Here is a 17,901-nt window from a genome sequence, read left to right as displayed (position 1 = left end):
AACAATAGATTCGAGCTTTTTCCTACTACTGATGTTAAGCTAACTGGTCTCTAGTTCCCGGATTTCTCTCTCTTGCCCTTTTTAATAGTGGGGTTACATTTTCCACTCTCTAATCTGCAGGGACTGTTCCAGACTTGTCAGAATTTTGGGAGATAAAATCTACTATTTCCATGGCCATTTCCCCCTGGATGTAGAATTTCAGCCCTGGGGATTTACCGGCTTTCAGTCCCATTAATTCCTCCAACACTATTTTTCAGGTAATACTAACTTCCTTCAATTCCTCCTTCTCATTAGACCCTTGATTCTTTGGCATTTCTGGCAATCCATCAAAACAGTAACCAAGCTTCAAAAACATTTCACTGGTTGTAAAGCACTCAGACATCCAGAGATAGCAAATGACAATAGAGAAATCTACTTTTTCTTTCTTTCAGCTTTCCATAGCTTTCTTGTAGTGACAAGGTGCTAAAATGTCCCCGAAATTTCAATCATGCTCCCATTTTCATGAGGAATTGTTCAAAATAAATGACGTATCAATCAGATAAATCCCACAAGAGAAGTTACAGATGCTGCCATTTGCACTATTTTGTTTTGTGACGTCAACAAGAGAACACAAGAGAGCACTGAGATTTAACTCATTCACCATCTGGAGATTGACAGAAGCCTCGGCTCTGCTGGTTTAACAACTTTCATTTTCAGCTCAAACATTAGGACACTGAAATAAGCAGCTAAATTATAATAAAATTATTCAAAGATCAGGAATAATAACTCCAGACTATTTGTCATTATTCGCGCCATTATCCATTAAGAGAATGGGCGTAACTATTAAAACAAAGGGTTTTCGCTGGGTTTCCGGCCAATGTAAAGCCTCAAATGTGAAGACTGAGAGGGTCACAATTGCCATCATTGTTCAGACAAAAGATCAAACTGCTTCCTCCACATTGTAATGAAGCAGATCCAATATCCATGAACTCAGTGTGGGACGTGGAAACAGCCACAGAAAGATGCAAGAAAGTGAGGCAACCAGAATTTCTCACATAAATGGGACTAGAATTGTGAAATAAGTTACCAAGAAAGAAACCTGAAGCAGAAAATATTCATAATATATTCAAGAGATGATGAGATAAATTCCTGGCGATAAAACAATTGAACAATATGGTGAAAACATAGGTAAACAGGAAAGAACTAATTAATATAGCAACTTTCACAAACTCAAGATGTTTTAAAGCACTTTGCAGCTAATGAAATACTTTGAGATGTAGTCACTGTTATTATGTGAACAGAAGATACCATAAATAACAGTAAAATAAACAGAGGGTGTGATATGTTTTGCTGTAGATTAAGGGACAAGTACTGATCAATCTTTCATTTCCGCCCAAGCAAACAGATAAGGCAAACTGCAGTTTAACATCTCCTCCGAAAGTCAGTACCACTGATAATGCTGCACTCCCTTTGCACCAACAACCATCTTCAGTTATGAGCTTAAATGCTGGACCAGCACTTGGCCTTTCAGCCTCTGACTCAGAAGTGAAAATGCTGACACAGTATAACTAACATTTGAAAACCGGTTTTATCCACGAAAAGGACTAGCTCACTGGGGGTTTTACTCTTCCAAAATATTTAGATGTTTTAGAGTGAAGTTACAAAAGTGTCAAATTTTAAGAACTGCAGAACTTAGATATAATTTTATTTATACAATGATCACAGTTTGAATGCGATGGCATCTATATAACAAATCATCACTTGAACATAATTGAACAAATATGCCATCCGACTTAGAATTGATGAAGGGTTCAAAGGTCAAGAATTAGATCTTTAATGTATTCAAACAAAGTAAACAAAGGGACAGCTCATTCTTGCTAGTGTAATTAAATGTTAAATCAATTCTCTCCAGTTTTCCATTTAATGATCAGCAGTGAAATCCAATCCATTTTAATTAATTTTAAAAAGCTCCAAATCAAATGGAAAATCTCATCAAGATCTTCCCCAGTGTGACGGTAAGGGAACACCAGGTTATTCCTATGGATCCAAACTCACACACATTCTGGCCAGCTAACTTTATTTCTGCATTGCTGCAATCCAGGATGTTAATTGCTTCGCTGAGCTGCTGAACAAAGCTTAATATCAACAACAGCCACCATCAGCACCTGTTTCCTGCTGCAGAGCATGATATGTAATAGCACAGGTACAGCAATCTAAAGATTAGAATCGATGCATTATACTCTGGCAGCTTTACCAGATGATAAAGGGAATAGAATTTGATTCAGTTGACAGTTTATTTAAATTAAATAGGTCAGGGATCACAACTTTAGATGACTAAGGCCAGTTCTCAGTTCAATGTCAGTGATGGTTCCTTCCCCAGAGGATAGGCAGGCCAGATGTGTGATGGACGCGGGTTTGTCAACATTTTCAGGCATGAGTTGGAACTGGAATTGATTAAGACAGATATCATAATTTACTGAAGTTCAGTATTGTAGTGCAGGGAATTCAGAACCAGCGAGAACTCCTGAATTAGCTTTGGTCATGGGGATGTGGGGTAACAGGGGCCACTAAGGAACTTCCCCAATTCGGTTTCTTACAATTGGCTGGTTTATTAAAAATTCAGAATTGTTTTTACCTCTCCAAAGAGATGGGAGAGTTTGTGGATGGTGTGCATTTCATGGGACGGATGGTGTACACCCCGTGGGGCGGACAGCGTGTACACGGTGGGGTGGACAGTGTGTACATGGTGGAACGGTCAGTGTGTACACTGTAAGGCGGACAATGCGTACACTGTGGGGCAGACCGCGTGTACATAATGGGGTACAGTGTGTACACTGTGGGGTGGAGAGTGTGAACACTGTGGCGCAGACAGTGTGTATACTTGGAGCAGACATTGTATACACTATGGGGCAGATTGTGCATACAGTGTGGGGCAGACTGTGTGTATATTGTGATACACAGGTTATCAGATTGTGTGGGTCAGGCTGGATGGACCAGAGGATATTTTTCATGTCGCTCTCATTGAGGGGAGATATCGGCCTCAGTGAGACAGAGAACAAGTGACCATATTTGGGAATTTGGTTCAAAAGGGAGTTTGGTGCATGGGAAAAGAGTGTTTTAGACTACTTTTACAGTCAGAAGTAGCCTGTGCTGCCTGGGGAATTTGGAGAAGGACTGTGAGGAATTTTTTTCTTTTTTTTTCAGTTTTTAGTATTTGATTTCCATTTTCTTCCAGCAGAGGAAGCAGGTATTAATAGACATAAGTTTGATCAGTATTGTAAAGTTTACTGCCAGTGCCAAATGTTCTGGGAGGTGTAGAATTTATGCATTGTTAATGAATTAATTAACTGACACATCACAAGCCTTTTTATGCAAGGATAACGGAAGGAAGTTATGCATGGAGCCGTAGGATGTGGGTAAGATCCTTGATGTGTATTCTATAACGGTATTCACCAAGGAGAAGGACATTAGAAATGTTGAAATCAGGGATAGATGTGTGAATGCTCTAGTGAATGTTAATATATCGAAGGAGGAAGTGTTGAGTATCCTAAATTGCATTAAGGTAGACAAGTCCCCGGGGCCGGATGGGATCTATCCCAGATTACTGTGGGAGGCAAGGGAAGAAATAGCTGAGGCCTTAATAGATATCTTCACATCTTTGACCACAGATGAGGTTCCAGAGGACTGCAGAATAGCCTTATTTAAGAAATGAAGCAAGGAAAATCCAGGAAATTGCAGGTCTGTGAGCCTTTGGAGAAGATACTGAGGGACAAGATATATGCACATTTGAAGAAAATTGACTTGATAGTGATTGGCAGCATGGTTTTATACAGGGATGGTCATGTCTTAGTGGAAGATCATGAGCTTTGACAAAGAGTCATCTGGACTCGAAATGTCAGCTCTTTTCTCTCCTTACAGATGCTGCCAGACCTGCTGAGATTTTCCAGCATTTTCTCTCTTGGACATGTCTCACCGACTTGACTAAGTCTTTTGAAGAGGTCACAAAGATAATTGATGAGGGAAGGGCTGTGGATGTAGCTTATATGGATTTTAGTAAGGTGTTTGACAAGGTCCTACATGACAAACTGACACGAAAACTAAAATCACATGGGATTCGGGGTGTGCTAGCTAGGTGGATACAGGATTAACTTGGTTATAGAAGACAGAAAGTAGCGGTGAAAGGGTGTTTTTCAGAATGGAGATCTGTAGCTAGTAGTGTTCTGGTAGGATCAGTGCTGAGACCTCTGTTATTTGTGGTATATATAAATGATCTGTAGGAAAATGTGGGTGCTCTGATTGGTAAATTAGAAAATTGGTGGAGTTGCTGATAGTGCCAGGAATTGCCAGAGGATACAACAGGATATAGATAGATTGGAGACAGGCACAGAAATGGCAGATGGAGTTTAATCAGACAAATGAGAGGCGATGCACTTTGGAGGATCAAATTTAGGTGTGAATTATATTGTAAATGGCAGAACCCTTAGGAACATTAACATACTGAGGAATCTGGGTGTGCAAGTCCAAAGTTCCCAAAAAGTGGCATAACAGGTGGCCAAGGTGATTAAGAAGGTGTATGCTATGCCTGCCTTCATCAGCTGGCACACTGAGTATAAGAGTCAGCAAACCATGTAGCAGCTATATAAAACCTTGGTTAGACCACACTTGGAGTATTGCATCTGTTCTAGTCACCACACTACCAGAAGGACATGGAAGCTTTGGAGAAAGTGCAAAGAAGGTTCACCAGGATGTTGCCTGGTCTCGAGGATGTTGGCTATGAGGAGAGGCTGAATAAATTAGGATTGTTTTCATTGGAAAGACTGAAGCTGAGGGGAGTCCTGATAGAGGTCGACAAAATTAGGAAAGGTATAGACAGAGTGGATAGTCAGAGGCTTTTTCCCAGGGTAGAAGTGTCAATTACAAGGGGACACAGATTCAAGGTGAGTGGGGGAAAGTGTAAGGGAGATGTGCATGGAGAGTTTTCACAGAGAGTGGTGGGTGCCTAGAATGTACTGTCAGAGGAAGTGGTGGAAGCAGGCACATTAGCAACATTTAAGAGGCATCTGGATGGGTACATGAATAGGGAAGGTATAAAAGGATATGGACTGAGTAAGGTAGAAGGGTTTTTTTTAGTTTAGTTAGAGCATCATTATTGGCACAGGCTTGGAGGGCCAAAGGGCCTGTTCTTGTGCTATACTTTCCTTTGTTTTTATACTGGAGATACTGCGATTGTAGGGTTGTGGAGCTTCAGGACAGTAATCCATGGCAAAGGTATCTGCAGGTAAGTGTTGTGGCTGCAGAAACTTTGGCTCTAAGTTATTGAGCTGGAGGCCTGAGCTGCAGACACAGTGGAACATCAGGGAGGAGGAAAGGTATGTGGACACTTTGTTCTAGGAGGCAGTTACCATCCTTAGGTTAGGGTTTTCTGATTTGGTCAATGGTCAGGGACAGGGAGGGACCCAGAGGGCACGAGTGCTGGAGTGTCAGCCTCTGCAATTGTCCAACAGGTTTGAGGTTCTCTCAGCTTGTTTGGATGAGACTGAGGCTGCAGGGTGACTGACCATGGCACCGTGGTACAGGACGCCATTCAAGTGGGGGAAGCACAAAAGAATGCAGTGGTAGTAGGGATTGACATTGTTCGGCAATGACCTAGTGTCCAGATGGTTGTGTTGTCTTCCCAGAGCCAAAGTTCAGGGCATCTCAAAGCTGGAGGGGGACTTAGATAGGTAGGAAAGTAAGATGTGAAGAAAAAATAAAGAGGTGACAAAGAGATATAGATAGGTTAAGTGAGTAAGCAAAGATCTGGCAAATGGAGTTGACAGGAAGATTAAACAAGAAGTATGTTATCTAAATGGTGAGATTGCAGAGCTTTGAGATGCAGAGGGATCTGGATGTCTTGGTGCATGAATCACAAAAGGCTAATGTGCAGATACAGCAAGTAGGAAAGTTAATAGGATGTTATTATTTATTGCAAGGGGAATTGATTACAAAAGTAGGAAGATTATGCTTCAGTTATAGAGAGCACTAGTGAGATCACAACTGGAGTATTGTGTATTGGTCACCTGTTTAAGCAAAGATGTAAATACATTGGAAACAGTTCAGAAAAAGTTTACCAGACTAATATATGGAATGAACGAGTTGCCTTGTGAGGAAAGGTTAGACAGGCTGGGCTTGTATCTACTGGAGTTTAGAACAGTAAAAGGCAACTTAATTGAAACACAAGATCCTGAGGGATATTGACAGGGTGAGTGGAGGGATGCTGTTTCTTCTTGAGGGAGAAGCTAGAACTAGGGCTCACTGTTTAAAAATTAAGGGGCTGCCCATTTAAAATGGAGATGAGAAGAACTTTTTTCTCTCTGAAGATTGAGAATCTCTGGAACTTTCTTCCTGAAAAGGTGGTAGAAGCATATTCTGAATATTTTTAAGGCAATGATAGATAGATTCTTGGTAAACAAGGGTGTGATTGGTTATTGGGGGTGGACGGGATGTAGATCAGATCAGCCATGATTTTAGGGGGCTTGAAGGGCTGAATGGCCTGCTCCTGCTCCTTGTTTGTAAGTTCATATGTTTGGAACATACTGGGGAACTTAGGAGTTAAATGGTTAGGTTAAGAGATAATAATTAATGGACTGACATGGACAACATCAATGGAAAATTGAGCAAATAAATCAGTACAAAACTTCCATTACTCCATTTTATTTTCACAGTGATGAATTGGAAAAGGAGAAGGTGGTTTCAGAGAAACAGTTCCATAATTTACGATGTGACTGGTCAGCGTTTCAGTCCAATGTCAATACAAGGGGTGACGGATGAGCCTTCACTGACTTACAAGACAAGGCCACTTGGGTTTAATGTCTGTGTGGGAATTACTGTCTAGACCTAGTAGTTAACATAAACGTCACCTCCAATGGTAAAACAGTCACATGAAACAGGGAAGCTCGATAATAGAAAAACAGAAATATAGAAACATAGAAAAACCGAAGCACAATACAGGCCCTTCAGCCCACAAAGTTGTGCCGAACATGTCCCTAATGTCCTTATAATGGTTACACGCTTTGGAATTCTCTTCCATCTTTGCTTCTTCCCTCTCACCCAAGTGGATTTTCTGATCAGCATAAGCCATGTCAATGCTGAGGAACATTTTCAGACTTCAAACGTTACCCATTAAATTTATTTTCAGAACAGTAAAATATTCAGTAAAATTCTCCATATGCCTGAATCCAAAATGAAAGGAGCATTTCTCATTGCACCAACATGAAAGAAGGTTGGCCTCTGCTTGTACTGCCACCTGCCTGTGCATGCAAGGATAGGACCCGCTCCAACTTGCTTTCATCCAGTATTTTCAATGTATTAAAATATCCTAGTAGGCTTCACTTGAGCACAATCAGATAAAAATTGACAAAATCAATAAAGGAGATCTGGAGATGTATAATTAAAAGCAAGGTTAAAGATCTTCAAAATCTTGAAACAGATAGGGCTGGAGAACTTAACAGGAATACAGAGTAGCGAGGCCATGAGGGATTTGAAGATGTGATGAGAATATTAAAGTTGTCAAATGGAAGCCAATTTTTGATTTGATTTATTATTGTCACATATATTAACATACAGTGATAAGTATTGTTTCTGCATTATACAGGCAAAGCATACCGTTCATTGAGAAGGAAATGAGAGATGGAGAAGGTACTGCTACAGTCATAGCTAGGGTGTAGAGAAAGATCAACTTAATGCAAGGTAAGTCCATTCAAAAGTCTGACAGCAGTAGGGAAGAAACTGTTCGGTTGGTACATAACCTCAGATTTTTATATCTTTTTCCCGATGGAAGAGAGAATGTCTGGAGTGCGTGGGGTCCTTAATTATGCTGGCTGCTTTGCCAAGGCAGCGGGAAGTGTAGACAGAGTCAATGGATGGGAGGCTGGTTTGCGTGATGGATTGCGCTACATTCACAACTACATTCATGACTGTGATTTCTTGAGGTTTTGGGCAGAGCAGGAGCCATACCAAGCTGTGATACAATCAGAAAGAGTGATGCATCTGTAAAAGTTGGTGAGAGTTGTAGCAGACATGCTAAATTTCCTCAATCTTCTGAGAAAGTAGAGATGTTGATGAGCTTTCTTAACTATAGTGTCGGCGTGGAGGAAACAGGACTGATTGTTGGTGATCTGGGCACCTAAAAACTTGAAGCTCTTGACCATTTCTACTTCATCCCCGTTGATGTAGACAGGGGTATATCCTCTACTACGCTTCCTGAAGTCAATGATTATCTCCTTTGTTTTGCTGGCATTGAAGGAGAGATTATTGTCACCACACCAGTTTACCTGATTCTCTGTCTCATTTTAATTTTAATTAACAAACATGGGGTGCTGGGTGAATGGCACTTGGTGCAAGCTGGAATAAACGTAGCAGAGTTCTGGATGAGCTCAGGTCTTTGGGCAATGGATAATCAGAGGCCAGCTAGGAGAGCATTGCAATCACACAACATAAAGAATTGTGGGCCCAATCCATTTGCCTAGCTTCCTGTGACACCGCGTCAATGCAGCAATTTACCAATTATCACCATAACATCTGTGACGGATACAGTCAGAACGTTCATCACAAAATGTCAGCATTCCATTGCATCCCATACACTCACCTTTTCCAATAACCTCGCCTTTTCATCTGCTTTTAGCTGCATATGAGCTTCAATTAGGAGTTGTTTAGTTTCTGAATTGAGAAAAAAGGGTTTAAAGATCTCCATAACATTTCAAAGCACTTTATACAGAATCATCGAATCCCTACAGTGCAGAAGGAGGCTGTTCGGCTCGTTGAGTCTGCACCAATCACAATTCCACAAAGGTCCTACTAACGTAAGCCCACATATCTACCCTGTTAATCCCCCTGACACTAGGATCAATTTAGCATGGCCAATTAACCTAACCCACACACCTCTGGAGTGTGGGAGGAAACCGAAGCACATGGAGGGAACCCATGGAGACATGGGGAGAATGAACAATTGAACCTGGGTCCGTGGCGCTCTGAGGCAGCAGTGCTAACCACTGTGCCACCCAAAATATAACTGAATACTTTGAAATGTGATAGTTGCAGTTATAAAGAATCATAGGACAACACATTGCAGAAAAGGCCCTCCAGCCCATCAAGTCCGCCGCGGAACAACCAAGAGTTGGCTTTTATTTTGCACACAAGATCCACCACATAGAGGTTAGCTAATGCTTTTATTTATTCATTATTTCACTGATGTGGGTGTCACAGGCATTTATTGCCCATCCCTAATTGCCCATAGTGGTGTTAATTGAGGAAAGAATGTTGCTCTGGACTTCAGAACTGGGATACATAGAACAGGACAGCACAGTACAGGTCCTTTGGCCCTCGATGTTGTGTCGAGCTATGTCCGAACGCAAGATCAAGCTATCCCACTCCCTATCATTCTGGTGTGCTCCATGTGCCTATCCTATAACCACTTGAAAGTTCCTAAAGTGTCCGACTCCACTATCATAGCAGGCAGTGCATTCCACACCCCAACCACTCTACCTCATCTACCTCATCAAGAATCTACCTCAGACATCTCTCCTATATCTCCCACCATGAACCTTATAGTTATGCCCCCTAGTAACAGCTACATCCACCCGAGGAAATAGTCTCTGCATATCCACTCTATCTATCCCCTCATCATCTTATAAGCCTCTATTAAGTCACCTCTCATCCTCCTCCACTCCAAAGAGAAAAGCCCCAGCTCCCTAAATCTTTCCTCATAAGACCTACCCTCCAAACCAGGCAGCTTCCTGGTAAATATCCTCTGCACTCTCTCCAATGCTTCCACATCCTTCTTATAGTGAAGTGACTGGAACTGCACACAATATTCCAAATGTGGTCTCACCAAGGTCCTGTATAGTTGCAGTATAACCCACAGCTCTTAAACTCAAACCCCTGTTAATAAACGCTAACACACTATAAGCCTTCTTCACAGCTCTATCCACTTAAGTGGCAACCTTCAGAGATCTGTGGATACGAACCCCAAAATTTCTCTGTTCCTCCACATTCCTCAGAATCCTGCTGTTGACCCTGTAATCCACATTCAAGTTTGTCCTACCAAAATGAATCACCTCACACTTATCAGGATTAAACTCCATCTGCCACTTTTCTGCCCAGCTCTGCATCCTATCAATGTCTTTTTGCAGTGTATAACAGCCCTCCACATCATCCACTACTCCACCAATCTTGGTGTTACCAGCAAATTTACTAACCCACCCTTCAGCTCCCTCTTCCAAATCATTGATAAAAATCACAAATAGCAGAGGACCCAGCACTGATCCCTGTGGTACACCGCTGGTAACTGGCCTCCAGTCTGAAAATTTAAATACCAGAAAATTTGCTTCATGCCATCAAATGTTGCCAACTAAAACATCAGAACAGGTAGACAGGGCTCTGGTTTAACATCTTATAAGAAAAGCTCCATCAACAATACAATATGCCAGCTGTACGTCTGTAGGTTGCAGTCTTGCTCTGAGTCAGAAGTTTATGGGTTCAATTCTCACTTCAGGGCTTGAGCATAACTTCTGGTTTAATATTCCAGTCTAGTTCTGAGGAAATCCTGCACCAATCAATGCTACCTTTCAGATGAGATATTAAACCAAGGCCCCTCTGCCGACTCTGATGATGTAAAAAATTCCAAGGCACAATTTTGAAGAAGAGCAGAGGTGTTACCTCACTGTCCCGGGCAATCAACTTCACTAAAACAGATTAACTGGTTATGATCACATTGCTATGTGTGGCATCTGGCTGAGTGAAATTGGCTGCCATGTTTCCGAAAGTACAACAGTGACTGCATTTCAAAAGTACTTCATTGTCTGCAAAGGGCTTTGAAAATTTCCAAGATCAGATGCTTTATAGATATAAGTCTTTCTTGCAGCTGTGCTGAACCATCAATCTACAGAATCTAATATTCTACATTGAGGATTGAATCACAACCACCACATTCAGAGGCAGCAGTGCCACCAACTGATCCAAACTGACAATGCAATGAGCTTGACCAGAGTGTTGGAGCACTAACATATACTAATGTTGACACAGGAGTTTGCATTTACAATCTGCCAAACACTAAGTTCCTGAATCACATTGATAGGGATTTGTGCAGTAACAACTTGCACTTATACCACACATCCAAATGTCCCAAGGTGCACTACAAGAACGCAGTCAGACAAAAAGATCACAGAGTCCAAAGGAGGAGCTATTCGATGATCAAATACCTGGTAAAAGTAGATTTTGAGGAGAGTTTTAACTTTAGGGAGGGAATTCCAGATCTTAGACAATGGACAGCGGTGGGTGCAGCCACCAACGGTGGGACAAAAGAATCGCAGGAATAATCAAGAGACCAAGAGGAACACAAAGCTCTTTGAAGAGCTACAGGGATTGGCAGGGGCAATGCCAAGAAGGAATTTGAAGATGCGGATGAATATTGAGGCAACACTGGACTGGAAACCAATGTCAGTCAGTGAGTGCAGCAGCAATGAGTAAGCAGGATTTTGTAAATTAGGATACAGTCTTTGGGTGAGGTCAGTTGGATGGAGGGAGCAAGATGGGAAGCAGCCAGGAGAATACTGGAGTAGTTGGGTTGATTAGTAACAAAAGCACAGATGAGGGTTTCTGCAGCAGACGCTGGGTGTATTTTAGGGATGTTGAAGAAATTCTGAGGATGGTTGTTGCTTCTTTGAATTGGTGACAAGATAAGCATTGATAAAATCTGAGTTCCTGGCAGAATGGAAGGAAATCAATGACTAACTTTGTACTGTAAACTGCTTCACTTGACATAGTCACTTTTACTGAGAGGTGCTATATATTCCAAATATATTTATGGAATTTAAATTCTACAAGTTGCCAAGGTGGAGTTTAAACCCCTATCCTAGAGCATTACGGTGGGGTAGGAGGGGTGAGGGGGGGTAGGGGTGAGGGAGGGGATGGAGAGAGGGGGGTGGAGGGAGGGGATGGAGAGAGGGGGGTGGAGGGAGGGGATGGAGAGAGGGGGGTGGAGGGAGGGGATGGAGGGAGGGGGTGGGGGTGAGGGAGGGGGCGTGGTGAGGGGGGTGGTGAGGGGGTGGTGGGGGGGTGAAGGGGGTGGCGTCAGGGGGTTGGGGTGACGGAGTGGGGTGAGGGAGTGGGGCGAGGGGGGTAGGGTGAGGGGGTTGGGGTGAGAGGGGTGGGGGGTTGTGAAGGGGGGTGGGGTGAGGGAGGGTGGGGGGTGAGGGCAGTAGGGGTGAGGGGTGTGTGAGGGGACATCGGGGGGGAGTGGGGGTTGGTGGGGTGGGCCTGGGTAAGATACTCCGATGGAAAGTGCAGACTTGATGGGCTGAATTGCCTTCTTCTACACTGTAGGGGTTCTATGAGTCTATGGAATCACAACTTATTTTCACTGATTATTTTGTCATTTACTTTAAATTGGTGTCCTGTTTGCCAACCCTCTGCCACTCTTCATTTCACATATGTTAACTGATTGCTATATTTTTATAAATTGGAATGGGTTATGCTGTACATCTACCAGTAACTCTCCAGGAAGTGTTATTCCTTAACTTGTGTATCTTTTCTCTGGTTGTCTTTAACCACTGTAAATTCTCTTATTATATTGCTGACTCAGTCAGCATTGGTTCAAAGCCAATATGAGGCACAAAGTGTCTGCTGATTCCAATAAGTTCTAGGAGTAAGTGTGGGTGAAATTCCTCCACACCAGCACTAAAGCTACATGATTCTGTCTAACTGTGATACAAATTATTTTATTAAATATTTGAGGTGCCACGGAGACACTAGAAGAGGTTTTCTATTTTTGTTGGGGGTGTGATCAGGAACGGAGCAGATACTTACTCGCATCTTCCTGGCCCGGTTGACAGTGACAACATTCAACTGGAAAATAGAGAATATAAAACAGTGGCTTAGAGACAGATTTAGAGAACCCCCCTCACCCATCCCAACCCAGAGAACCCCCCCCTCACCCATCCCAACCCAGAGAACCCCATCACCACCCCAGAGACACCCTGACCCAGAGAACTCCCCTCACCCATCCCAACCCAGAGAACCCCACCACCACCCCAGAGACACCCTGACCCAGAGAACTCCCCTCACCCATCCCAACCCAGAGATCCCCCCCTCACCCATCCCAACCCAGAGATCCCCCCTCACCCATCCCAACCCAGAGATCCCCCCCTCACCCATCCCAACCCAGAGAACCCCCCCCTCACCCATCCCAACCCAGAGAACCCCCCCCTCACCCATCCCAACCCAGAGAACCCCCTCCGCGGGTCTCACCCTGGCAGCGCCCGGGCCCCGGGGCTTGGGCCACCCGCAGCCGCTGTTTGATGTCCCCGGACACCAGGCGGGACTCGAGCGGCGGCTGCAGGGACAGCGAGTTCCAGAACACTTTGGCGTAGGCCACATCATCGGCCGCCGAGCCGCTGAACACCGTGTAGGTGGATCGGGGATCGACCTCGGCCTCCGGCGGTTCCTGAGCCATGGCGGCGGCGGAGCGGAGGAGAGCCCGAGGCTCGGTATCCATAGCAACCGCGCCGTGGCCCCGTGTCCATGACAACCGCGCCGCGGCCCCGTGTCCATGACAACCGCGCCGCGGCCCCGTGTCCATGACAACCGCGCCGCGGCCCCGTGTCCATGACAACCGCGCCACTCCTGGCCCACAGCAACGCCCCGAGGCTCCGTCCCCATGGCAACCGCGTCCTCCCGCTCGATCTGAAGGATCGCTGAATGGGAAGATCCCAATAACTGTGCTGATTCCTCGGAATGGGGGCGAGAGGAGCGGGGACCGTCCCCAAAGCGGAGCGGCTGAGGAGGGGGAGACTGGGAGCCAAACCCGGGCTCCCCGCAGCCCAGCCCCGGGCCCCCCGCAGCCCAGCCCCGGGCCCCCCGCAGCCCAGCCCCGGGCCCCCCGCAGCCCAGCCCCGGGCTCCCCGCAGCCCAGCCTCGGGCCCGGGCCCCCCGCAGCCCAGCCCCGGGCTCCCCGCAGCCCAGGCCCGGGCCCCCCGCAGCCCAGCCCCGGGCCCCCCGCAGCCCAGCCCCGGGCTCCCCGCAGCCCAGCCCCGGGCTCCCCGCAGCCCAGCCCCGGGCCCGGGCCCCCCGCAGCCCAGCCTCGGGCCCGGGCCCCCCGCAGCCCAGCCTCGGGCCCGGGCCCCCCGCAGCCCAGCCCCGGGCTCCCCGCAGCCCAGCCTCGGGCCCGGGCCCCCCGCAGCCCAGCCTCGGGCTCCCTGTAGCGACTGCAATTCACTGTCAGTCTGACAGCTGGACCTGGGTCAGTGAATGCAGACTCGGATATTCCCGCTGCCAGTCAGTGCGCTGATATCGATACTTCACTGTAGTGAATACAATGTCCTTTTAGAACCTCCCTGGGTCTGAGTGTCCCTGGAGTGAAGCTGCTCCCAATCCACTCACCCTCACCCCAATAGGCAGACTACCAGAGAGATCTCAGACACCGCGATCAAATGCAGCCATTCAATAAGACAGTGTACGAGTTCCTGTAAGACAACACAGTCTTTTGCATTTAACACCATACCACTGTTTATCTTTTATTTATTCACAAGATGTGGGCATTGCTGGTTAAACCGGTGGCACAATGGTTAGCACTGCTGCCCCACATCATGACTACTAGCCTCACACCACCAGGGAACAGATTCAGTTCCTGGCTTGGGACAGTGTATGTGTGGAGTCTGCACATTCTCCCCGTGTCTGCGTGGGTTTGCTCTAGGTGCTCCGGTTTCCTCCCACAGCCCAAAAGACATAAGGTTAGATGCATTGGCAATCTGCTAAATTCAGGGGGAGTAGCAGGGTAAATGTGTGGCGTTAAGGAAATAGGTGCTGGGTGGGATTGTTGGTGGTACACGCTCGATGGGACAAATACTTTTCACTATACTAATACATGTGACAATAATAAATCAATTGAGATTGTACGATTTATTGCCCATCATTAGTTACCCTTTTGAAGGTGAGCTGTCTTATTGAATCGCTGCAGTCCCTGTAGTGTAGGTACACCCACAGTGCTGTTAGGGAGGGAGTTCCAGGATTGTGACCCAGCGACAGTGAAGGAACTACCGATATATTTCCAAGTTAGGATGGCAGGTGACTTGGAGAGGAACTTGCAGATAGTGGCATTCTGACGTATCTGTTGCTCTATATCTTATAGAAGAGTGTGTGTGTGTTTGGGGGGGGGCGGGGGCGGGGGAGAGGTGGATCGTCAGGAAGTGAGTGGTTGGCTGTTATTACCTGTTCACAGTGTTTAAATCGATGGTGCAATTAAGTTTCTGTGAATCAGAGGCTGTTTGAGTTTAACACTGGGTATATGAAAACTGTAAAACTCTTGACTATCCACAGACTCCACATTTCAATGCATGAATCCAGTCCCAGTGGATTGATTACCAGTTACAGTGAAGAGGGTCTGACACCAGAGATTTCTACATTTGTTATTGTTGCTGCAAATGTTAAATCTAGACCCATCTGCTTTCTCAGAAGGACATATTAGACCTCCTACCACTGTATGAAATGGAGCATGGGATTGTCCTGGCATATTGGTCAACATTTTTATTCAACCCCTGAAACAGGTCATCTATTCATTATCATAGTACTCCGTATGGGATCTTGCTGTGCACAATTTGATAGGCGCGTTTCCGACGGTACAACGCCTCAAAAAATAATAACACCTCCGGGAAGACCCGGGCTGAAAGATGCTATTAAAATGTAACTCCTTATTTTTGCGTATTCCCAAACCGCCTACTCGTCACCAAATCAACCCCACTGTTAAGGTTTCTATCACATTTCTGATGCAGAAGTCCCAGGTTAAATCACTGCCTTCGGATTGCTTTCACAATGATCCAATCCTGTGGCAGTAACTCGTTTGGCAGTTTGTTGGCGAATTAAAACCAGCGGCCAACTGGAGATCTCCCTCCCCCGACACCAAGGGGAAATGGGGGAGGAAATTCGGGATTTCAGGGGTGTGGCAAAGCGGCCACAGCCTCGAAACGTGTGGGTTCTGGGTTGTGTTTCACCCTTTCGGTCTACCCACGAGAGGAGCCTGCACCGACTCAACTGTGGGATGCCCCATCTACACCCCCTCTAACCCTCTCCATCTACAGCCCACCCCCTCTAACCCTCTCCATCTACAGCCCACCCCATCTAACCCTCTCCACCTACCGCCCACCCCCTCTAACCCTCTCCATCTACAGCCCACCCCCTCTAACCCTCTCCATCTACAGCCCACCCCCTCTAACCCTCTCCATCTACAGCCCACCCCATCTAACCCTCTCCATCTACAGCCCACCCCATCTAACCCTCTCCATCTACAGCCCACCCCCTCTAACCCTCTCCATCTACAGCCCACCCCCTCTAACCCTCTCCATCTACAGCCCACCCCCTCTAACCCGCTCCATCTACCGCCCACCCTATCTAACCCTCTCCATCTACAGCCCACCCCCCCGGAACCCTCTCCATCTACAGCCCACCCCCTCTAACCCTCTCCATCTACAGCCCACCCCATCTAACCCTCTCCATCTACAGCCCACCCCCTCTAACCCTCTCCATCTACCGCCCACCCCCTCTAACCCTCTCCATCTACCGCCCACCCCCTCTAACCCTCTCCATCTACCGCCCACCCCCCCCGGAACCCTCTCCATCTACAGCTCACCCCCTCTAACCCTCTCCATCTACAGCCCACCCTATCTAACCCTCTCCATCTACAGCCCACCCCCTCTAACCCTCTCCATCTACTGCCCACCCCCTGTAACCCTCTCCATCTACACCCCCTCTAACCCTCTCCATCTACAGCCCACCCCCCTAACCCACTCCATCTACAGCCCACCCCATCTAACCCTCTCCATTTAATTCGCTCTATCTAACCAGCTCCATTTAACTTGGTTAACACTTCTAAGGACAGAATAATGTCAAAGTTGATCTTAACGATACTCTCGGCACAGAAACATTAAATTCGAGCAGAGATTTTTATTTACTGTAAAATACACAAAATGAATAGGAACGAAAATGCTCTTTGAAATGTCAGGGATTAATTATCTCCATTCCAAAGGGGAAGAAACAATAACTTGTTCTAATTTAGAGTGAAAGGACATTGAAAAATGCAAGCACTATTGGCGGTGTTAACTCTCAATTTCAGTCTCTGGCCTGGAAAGTTTCTAAAATCTTTCTGTGTTGACGTTCCCTCTCATCTCCCGCGGTTGTTGATTTGCCGATAACTTGTTTCCAGTTCAGGGTGTGATTCCGACCTTTTTGCCTGGCTGTGTGGTTAGTGATTGCTTAGTTAGCGGTTACCAATCAGCTAACTACACTGCCTGGCAACCAGGCGTTTACCAAATACAAAAGGCTTCCAGCTGAGAAACTGAGAGTGTAAGCTGGGCGGAAATAAATCTTAAACTGTGTCACTAAAACCCACAAATATATTGAACATAGACTCGCTCCTGAGATCAAGCAACTCAGAGGAACAAATTAAATGATATTTTAAACACTGTTACAAATTCATCTTAACAACTTAAATATGAGTGACTTTTTCCCAAAGATGATACAACAAATGATTTGGGATAAGGTGTTTGAAATGTAGAATACATTCAATTTATATCATTTCAGAGAAAGTAACAGTTTATGGAGTTGTGAAGTTGATGAATCTGTAACTTAGTCAGAGAGACAGAACTCTTCAATAGCTTCGCGTTAAATTGTGACCGATTTTATTAAAGTCGTGGAGACCATCACTTCGTTAATCTCGGAATCTTACTCATTTCAAACTCGACTCCCGGAGGCAGAGTTAAAGAAAATAATTGGGATCTTTGTTAGAAACTTGATAAAATGTTACAGACGGATTTGGGAACGACTGTAAGCAGTTATTTCCAGGACTGTCACCCAGCCGGTTCCTGCTGACTGTTGGAGAGGGACAGACACTCAGAG

General features: G+C 45.6%; 1 protein-coding gene across 2 annotated transcripts in view; it reads right to left on the bottom strand.

Moving 5' to 3' along the window:
* The window catches only part of hoatz (HOATZ cilia and flagella associated protein), a 63,974-nt gene extending 50,473 nt beyond the window's left edge, over nucleotides 1-13,501 (bottom strand). For both annotated transcript variants that reach the window (XM_080214767.1, XM_080214768.1), the window contains exons 1-3: nucleotides 13,264-13,501; nucleotides 12,823-12,861; nucleotides 8,606-8,676 (exon numbers count right to left, since the gene is read on the bottom strand). In XM_080214767.1, coding sequence (XP_080070893.1) covers nucleotides 8,606-8,676; nucleotides 12,823-12,861; nucleotides 13,264-13,468 — 315 coding nt within the window. In that variant the 5' untranslated portion in view covers nucleotides 13,469-13,501. The remainder of the gene's footprint in view (nucleotides 1-8,605; nucleotides 8,677-12,822; nucleotides 12,862-13,263) is intronic.
* Nucleotides 13,502-17,901: the final 4,400 nt, after the last annotated feature.

Source organism: Carcharhinus amblyrhynchos, chromosome 29, assembly GCF_965287045.1.
Source record: "Carcharhinus amblyrhynchos chromosome 29, sCarAmb.v2.hapA, whole genome shotgun sequence".
Taxonomy (NCBI): Eukaryota; Metazoa; Chordata; class Chondrichthyes; order Carcharhiniformes; family Carcharhinidae; genus Carcharhinus; species Carcharhinus amblyrhynchos.
This window is presented reverse-complemented; position numbering and strand designations above follow the sequence as displayed.